The sequence below is a fragment of the Mastomys coucha genome, unplaced genomic scaffold (genome assembly GCF_008632895.1).
Source record: "Mastomys coucha isolate ucsf_1 unplaced genomic scaffold, UCSF_Mcou_1 pScaffold5, whole genome shotgun sequence".
Taxonomy (NCBI): domain Eukaryota; kingdom Metazoa; phylum Chordata; class Mammalia; order Rodentia; family Muridae; genus Mastomys; species Mastomys coucha.
Genome location: NW_022196911.1, coordinates 75,805,110 through 75,813,472, shown reverse-complemented (window position 1 = coordinate 75,813,472; position 8,363 = coordinate 75,805,110). Strand labels below are relative to the sequence as shown.

General features: G+C 41.8%; 1 protein-coding gene across 1 annotated transcript in view; it reads left to right on the top strand.

Moving 5' to 3' along the window:
- Crlf3 (cytokine receptor like factor 3) overlaps positions 1–8,363 on the top strand; it is a 36,186-nt gene that overhangs the window by 10,605 nt on the left and 17,218 nt on the right. Inside the window, exons 2-3 of the mRNA XM_031354049.1 lie at positions 5,084–5,291; positions 7,850–7,937. Of these exons, the coding sequence (XP_031209909.1) occupies positions 5,084–5,291; positions 7,850–7,937 (296 nt within the window). The remainder of the gene's footprint in view (positions 1–5,083; positions 5,292–7,849; positions 7,938–8,363) is intronic.

Sequence of the window (8,363 nt, the reverse complement as noted above, 5' to 3'; positions counted from 1 at the left end):
CTGTAGACCAGGCTGGCCTCGAACTCAGAAATCTGTCTGCCTCTGCCTTCCAAGTGCTGGGATTAAAGATGCGTGCCACCCACCACTGCCTGGCTTCTCTTTTTAAAGATTTATTTATTTACTTTATGTATATTTTTACTTTATGTATATTGAGTACCCTGTCATTATCTTCAGACACACCAGATGAGGTCATTGGATCCCATTACAGATGGTTGTGAGCCACCATGTGGTTGCTGGGAATTGAACTCAGGACCTCTAGAAGAGCAGTCAGTGTTCTTAAACACTGAGCCATCTCTCCAGCCCCCAGCCTTTTATATTCTTAAATCTGCTTTTTTACAGAGATATTATTGTCCCTTCATCAGTGGTTCTAAACCTCCCTAGTGCTTCCACCCTTTAATACAGTCCCTCGTGTTGTAGAGACCCAACCATAAAATTATCTTCATTACTAATTCATAATTGTAATTTTTCTACTGATAGAATTGTAATGTAAATATCTGTGATTTCTGATCATCTTAGGTGACCCTAAGTGACCTTAGGTGAAGGGGTCATTTGAGCATCAAAGGGGTCTCGACCCACTGGTTGAGAACCTCTGACCTAGTTGACTAGTAATCATTTGAGACTGATGGTTGTTAAATACATTATGATTTATTCAGGCACAAGGAATGTGTAATATAGGAGTTGAGAATACAATTCAGTTGATAGAATGCATATCTAGCATGCATGAAGTGTGGTCTCCCTCCCCTAAGCCTAGACATTAACACAGCGTTGTGGAAGCAGCTACATTCAGTAGCTCCACCTCTATTTGCAAGAAGGAATTTTCTGATTGGACTGTTATGCTGACGTAGTTTGGGGGTAGGGTTTGCCCCAGGTATTTTACCTGTTGCGGGAACAAAGGAATTCCATTAAATTCAAGATGACTGAGTGACCAGACCTCCTGTTGTCTAATGTTTTTACTTTTCCCACGTGGCACGGTAAAGTATGGCTAGCCTACCTACTTCTATCCCTTCTTATCTAACCATCTTTTTCTCCTATTTCTAGAAGAACCCTTTATTTCACTTTATTTCCTTTCATGTTGGCTCTGGACTTCAACAATGAAGCCCTGGGTTGGATCCACAGCACCACATAATGTATGTATAATCCCAGCACTTGGGGTGGAGGCAGGAGGATCAGCTCAGGGTCCTCTTTGAGTGAACTATGTAGCAAGTTCAAGGCCAGCTTGGAATAATACATCTAGGAGGAAAAAAGATGGTATAATAGTAGTGTCTTCAGATACTACTAAATTTACCCGTTTTCCTGGGAACCACTTACTTATCGGCATTGTTTTAGAGTATAGCGCTGGCTAGTTTGGAACTTACTCAATAGATCTGGCTCTTGCCTGTATGTTTGAGTGCTTGAGTTATAAATGTGTGCCATCATGCTTGGAACTTGTTAAAATCATGTCTGTAAGTAAAAACCGCCTCAGTAGCAAGAACATGGCTCCTGGGCTCAGATGTGAGGCACAGTGCAATCTAAGTGGTTTGAGATTTAGAGCTGCCTTTCCCTCTGTTGTAGACAGTGCAGACTCAGACAGCCAGGATGCTGCAGTGAGATCACCTCCAACAGGGAGACTCATCAGCATTTTCATAAAGCCAAGAAACTTGATACTTGATTACTTACATGGTTAGATTAATATTGACTGAGCCTTAAATTGTGAGCTATTTTTTGGAAGAAGAAAATGATCTAAGGAGAAAACAAGTAGGTTTGAAAAGGCAGTAGTTGGTATTCTGTGAACAACAGACACCAAATCGATGCTTGGTGAGTACCTGGGAGGTGGGTATAGAGTGGAGTCTCCCTTCCACAGTCCTCACTGATGTTTACCTACTTCCCCTTTCCCCTAAGGTTCTGAGACAAAAACAACATAACTCGGGCTTGCCATTTCTGAGGGAGCTTTTGAATTCTTTCTAAAGAGGAAATTGACTTTACCTAACCAGGGCACTTCCTGCATATGCTGTATCCGTTAAAGACCCAGGCAGGGCCTTGCTGGTTCAGTGCTCAAGTGCAGAGTTTCCTCTTAGAGGAAGTTCTGAAGTGTGGTACAGTGCTCTGACTTGATGACTTTATTTTACCTATATTGCATTTATAAATCAACCATGGTCTTAAAAAATTCAGGTTCTGGGCCTGAGATTTAGCTCAGCTGGGAGAGTATTTGCCTAGCATGCATGAAGCTGGGCATGGGGGGACCTACCTGTAGTATTGGAGGGTTGGAGGAAGAAGGATCGGAAGTTCAGAATCCTCTTGAACTACTTATGAGATTGAGGCTTGGTATCCATGAGATCTTGTCTTTCAAAATAACAAACAACAAAATGCATCAGGTCTAGAACCTAATACTGTGCATTGCTAACAATATAAAAGTCATAAGGCGTTCTTTCTGTAGTTTTTTTCTTTGTTTTATTTTTTGTTTTTTTTTTGAGATAGGGTTTCTCTGTGTAGCCTATCCTAGAATTAGCTCTGTAGACCAGACTGGCCTCAAACTCAAGAGATCCACCTACCTCTGCTTCCCAAGTGCTGGATTAAGGGCTTGTGCTGCCATACACACACACACACACACACACCCTCCTTAAAACTGAAAACTGAAACCTTTTTTTTTTTTTTTTTTTTTTTAATATTAATTCTTGGAGGCTGGTGAGATGGCTCAACGGGTAAGAGCACTTCTCAAGGTCCTGAGTTTGGATCCCAGCAACCACATGGTGGCTTACAATCACCCGTAATGAGATCTGACGCCCTCTTCTGGTGTGTCTGAAGACAGCTACAGTGAATTACTCCGGAGGAAGCAGGGCGGAGCAAGCGGGGCTGGCAGAGGTCCTGAGTTCAATTCCCAGCAGCCACACACAATTGCTCACGGCCATCTGTACAGCTACAGTGTACTCATACACATAAAATAAATAAAATAAATCTTTAAAAAAATATATTTATTCTTGGTAGGTGTGTGTGTGTGTGTGTGTGTGTGTGTGTGTGTGTGTACACATGAACTTCTAATACTCTGGTCAAGAGAAAGCTGGCAAGAGGATTAGAGGATTCAGTTAGTATATAATATATTATAAAACTACTCTTGTTTGTAAAGCAAAATAATGGTTTCAGGAGCTCATCTTTCTTTTTATTGCTGGAGATTGAATCCAGAAGCTTGCACTGCTGGGCAAGTGCCCCAGGACCAGGTCATATCCCAGTTCATGTGTTTGCTCTAACTTAACTGTCTAACTTATAGTTAGTATTTGAGAGAAAATGGACTGCGTTTTATCCATTACATTTTAAAAAACATCTGGTGACTACAAACAGCTTATTTGCTTTCAGAATATCTGTGAGATTTAAAGACTTTTCTGTCATAACTCCTGGCACAAAGATTTTTAAAGTTGGCTCTATGGACTGAGGACAGCGTATCTCAAATGTGGGCAGACTCACCAATGTGGCTGTGACAAGTGAGAGTTATGAGCATATGCCCCTCTAGTCTCAACCCTGGCAGTATGAGTTAACAGAAAGAGCACACAGAATCCCTTTGCAAAGAACATTTCATAATTACAACTTGACTCGATTATCGGCCAGCCTGTCTAGCCAATCACTCAGGTTTGTGATCAGTGAGAGACTCATCAAAATGAGATAAACAGTGATCTAGGAAGACATCTGTGCCCATGCTCGTATATGCGCATGCGCGCGCGCACACACACACACACACACACACACACACACACACAGACACAAAAGTAGAGAAGATTTGTAAAAAAAAAAAAAATGACAGCAGTAGCAACAACAAAGTTGATTATGGTGACACATGCTTGTCATCAAGAGGCCATGTGAAACAAGCAAACATGAGGGAAGGATTACAGGATCTCACTTCTGTGGAATCTGAAAAGGACCCAATTCATAGGAACATGTAGTAAATACCGGTTAGCAGGAGTGAGGTGGGGAGAAATAGTGATACGGTGGTCCCAAGGCTCTGTGATGTGATGTGATGAACATATTCTGGAGCATTAATGTATAGGATAGGGACTGTGGCCTATACTGTATTGTATTTTGCAAATCGCTAAGAGAGAGCTTTAGTGTTCTTACCACAGAAAGTAATCATTGGGTTGGCAAGATGGCTTGTTGGATAAAGGTGCTTGCTCCAAGTTTGATAACCTGATTTTAATCCTTGAGGCCCACATGGTGGAGTGAGAGAACTGACTCCCAAAAGTCCCTGCATATGTTCCCTCTTCCCCTGCCCCTCCCCCCTACCCCTGTCTCTTTCCCTCCCATATAGTTTTAAAAGTTTTCTTTAACTATATTGAGTCAGGTGTGGTGGCTCACATCTTTCATTCCAGCACTCCCGGATCTGAGTTTGAGGCCAACTTGGTCTACAGTGTGAGTTCCAGGACAGCCAGGGCTATACAGGGAAACCTTGCCCCCCACCCCGAAAGAAATAAATAAAGTAACTATGTCAAAAGATGAATACATCGATTAGCTTGACAGAAGTATCAACTGTTCATATGTGTATCAAAACACACTGTACCTTGAGTGTATATAATTCAATTAACAAAACATTTCCTCTGTGAGGCAGGGTCTTGTTCTATAAATTTATGAGGCTTTAGCCTCAGCCTCCTGAGTGCTGGCATTGCAGGCATGTTCTCCCAGGCTTAGCTACATTAAAATTGTCAGTGGATCACAGGATCAGAGCAAGCTCCAGGCCAGCCAGAGCTATACTGAAGACCCTGTCTCATCCCCTACCCTGCGCTTTAAAGAAATGTGATCTGGGTTGATGAGGCACCCTGTAATCCTAGCACTTCGAAGGTAGGGATATTATAAACTTACTATGTAATGTAGGTTACATAGTGAGATCCAGTCTTAATTAAGAAAAGCAAGGGAAGGGAGCACAGTGGTTATATAATAACTTAGCAGTAAAATGCTTGTCTAGTGTGCATGTGACTGTAGATTCAATCCCAGCACAGCATACAATTTTTTGCTTTAGATGAGTGGAAGGTGGTAGTTGTGGGATACAATTAGGTAATTATGAATGGTGTCTATACTCTTAACTTTGTGTAAAGATTCTAAATTTGAGTTTTTATCTTCTTTTTAGATAAAGGAGAGTGCTTCACAGACAAGAGATGTCCTCAAACAGCATTTTAGTGATTTAAAAGGAACCCTTGGGAAGCTATTGGATGAGCGATTGGTGACCCTATTGCAAGAGGTGGACACCATTGAACAGGAGACCATCAAACCACTAGATGACTGCCAGAAGCTCATAGAGCATGGAGTTAATACTGCAGATGACCTGGTCCGAGAAGGTGGGACGGAGGGAACCTGTTAAATCCTTCTCCGATTGATGCCTGGGATGTTTCTGCCTTGAAATACTTTATAATACGGGACCATAGATAAACTATGAGGAACCCTGTATAATCAAAGTATTGATTGGAATCATTTATAAAACTAAGAGTGTTTGTGCCAGGAGGTGCGATGATCATGGTATCTAATACACAATTAGATTGTGAGGCACATACTTATTTGTCCTAGTATGCTTGAGGTTTTTTTTGTTTGTTTGTTTGTTTTTTAAAAGATTTATTTATTATGTGTAAGTACACTGTAGCTGTCTTCAGACACACCAGAAGAGGGCGTCAGATCAGTGATATCCTATCACTGTCCTTACACACACCAGAAGATCCCATTACAGATGGTTGTGAGCCACCATGTGGTTGCTAAGAGTTGAACTCAGGACCTCTGGAAGAGCAGTCAGTGCTCTTAACCACTGAGCCATCTCTTCAGCGCCTACTGTTTTGATTTTTGAGACTGGGTCTTCTATTATTGTGCAGGCGGCCATCAATCAATTCTCAGAGGTCCATTTGACTAAACAGCATGAGCATTAGGCTTCCTGCACCTAACTTCAGTGTTAGTTCTTTTATTTCAGTGTTTAGGCAGGTTTTGTTGTTCTTAAAACACATGTAGGTCTTAGTGTGGTCACTATCTTCCTTCCTACTTCCAGGTGAAACTTGTTAGGTATGTTGAATAAGAAGGTAACAATTCTGTTCCTTGGGGTTTGTAACTCCTGGAAGCCATGCTGAGTGAGATCTAAAATCTTAAGAACAATGGACTCTGTCTGGAGAAGTACAGGACAGCCCTCTGTGGGAATTCCACAGAGGCTTGAAGAAATTCATCAAGCAAAGGAAAAAGAAGCTGCTGTGATTCTGAGCAGAAGGACCATCAGGAGTGGAGTGAATGTTTCAAGGGAGAGTTATGTAATGAGATTGGCCCAGGCCTCACAATTACTGTGTAGCTAATTGTAATCCTCAGTGAGCCATGTTTATCTTTTACTGACATAATAGTGCCTTTGAGAACATTCTTTTTAGCAGAACCACAGACTGTCTTCCCCTGGAGGCTGTGAATTTGGAAACAGACCCAGAAGCAGGTCAGCACAGGGCAGGAGTGTGCACACCCATCACATTGACGGCTGTGCTTTCATTTTTGAAATAAAATCCTTTGAGGCACATACTTTTTAGTCCTAGCTCTTAATGCCTGAGGTTTTTTTTATAGTTCAGAAATATTTTAAATTTTAAATTTTTCCTTCTTCATCCCAAGAGATAAAAGCTTCTCTGTGTGTGGGTTTTTTTTTTTTTTTCTTTTTTCTTTTTATAAGTGTTTTGCCTGCATATATGTATGTGTGCTATGTGAATGCTTGGTGTCTGTGGAGATTGGATCCCCTGAAAATAGTTATAAATGTAAACCATGTGGGTGCTAGGAAACAAACCTAGTTCTTCTGCAAGAGTAATTGCTCTTAATCCCTGAGCCATGTCTCCAGCCCCCACTTTTTTTTTAAGACAGAGCCTCCTAACCCAGACTGGCTTTGAACTTCCTATTAGTTAAAGGTGCCCTTGAGCTTCTCATCACACTGCCTCTCCCTCCCAGGTGCTAGACTCTTTTGAAGGAACATTCAAAGTGTCTTGTTTCTCTTTCAGTAAAGTAGATCATATTCTCTTCAGAAACTTGAGTTGGGGCTAGTGAGATGGCTTTTGGGCAAAGGTGCTTGTTGCCAAGCCTGATGACCTGAGTTTGATCTTGGGAACCATGTAGTATAAAGAGAGGACCAACTTTTTATAAGTCATCCTCTGACTTCCGTACACAAGCCATGGTATGCATGCCCTCCCCCTATCGTTTAGTAACTCCAGGATGATATGAGAGTATCCATCATCACTGTGAATAGTGTAGAGGGTGGCCATTTCCATGCCCTCTATATAGCATTCCTTCTTGTGCTCTGTTGAGTAATTTCTGATCCAATGTATAGTGTGCTTTCAGGCGAATCTGTTCTGCATCGTTTGACTTTTTAAAGACAGCATCTCATTATATAGCACAGGCTTGTCTCAAACTCAGATCTGTCCTTCTGCCTCTGCCTCACAAGTGCTAGGAGGACAGGCATGTTATTGGCATCATTTGGCTGTTTGAGATCCTGTGTCCTATTGTTACTTTTAGAATGGCACTTCTTTTCTATTAGAACTGACAAAGAGGAGCTAGGAATTTGGTGGCTTACCCCTGGAATCCTAGTATTCAAGAGTTGGAGTCAGGAACATCTTGTGATTTGAGGCCAATCTGGTCTTCATAGCAAGTTTCAGGCCAGTCAAGACTATATAGTGATATTTTACCTTTAAAAAGACAGTAAGAATTGCAGGCTCAGTGGTGAAGGAGCTTGGTGCCAAGCCTGACAGCCTGAGGTAGGTCGCTGAAACTCACACTTGAGAATTAACTTTCAACAAAGCTAGAAATCCACTAGGCATGAGTGGTGTTGGTTACTGGATAATACTGACTTTCAAATGTGGCTGGCTTTGTACTCAGCTAGTTTTCTTACCCTCAATTATAGGTGAGATTGCCATTCTTGGTGGTATCGAAGAGCAGAATGATAAATTGTGGAACTTTACCAAAAAGGCCTCACACATTCAGTTGGACAGGTAATAAGTCTGTTCCTTTTGGACTTCTTTGTTTGTTTGTTTGTTTGTTTGTTTTCAAGACAGGGTTTCTCGGTGATTCCCTGGCTGTCCTGGAACTCACTCTGTAGACCAGGCTGTCCTCAAACTCAGAAATCCACCTGCCTCTGCCTCCCAAGTGCTGGGATTAAAAGCATGTGTCACCACTGCCCAACTTTTTTTTTTTTTTAAGTATAGAATAGAGTTTATTTATGGCATGGGGAGGGGAGTTAAGAGGGTAGCAGAGACAGAGAAAGGCAGAGAGAAGGAGAGTGCAGAGAAGTGGACCAGCCATGACCACGTGGAGAGAGAGGGGAAGGAATGGGGAGAGAGGGGGCAAGAGACAAGAGAGCACAAAATCTTTTGATATAAGCTCAGTAGTTGTGAGTTTATCACTTTTGTCTTTTTTTT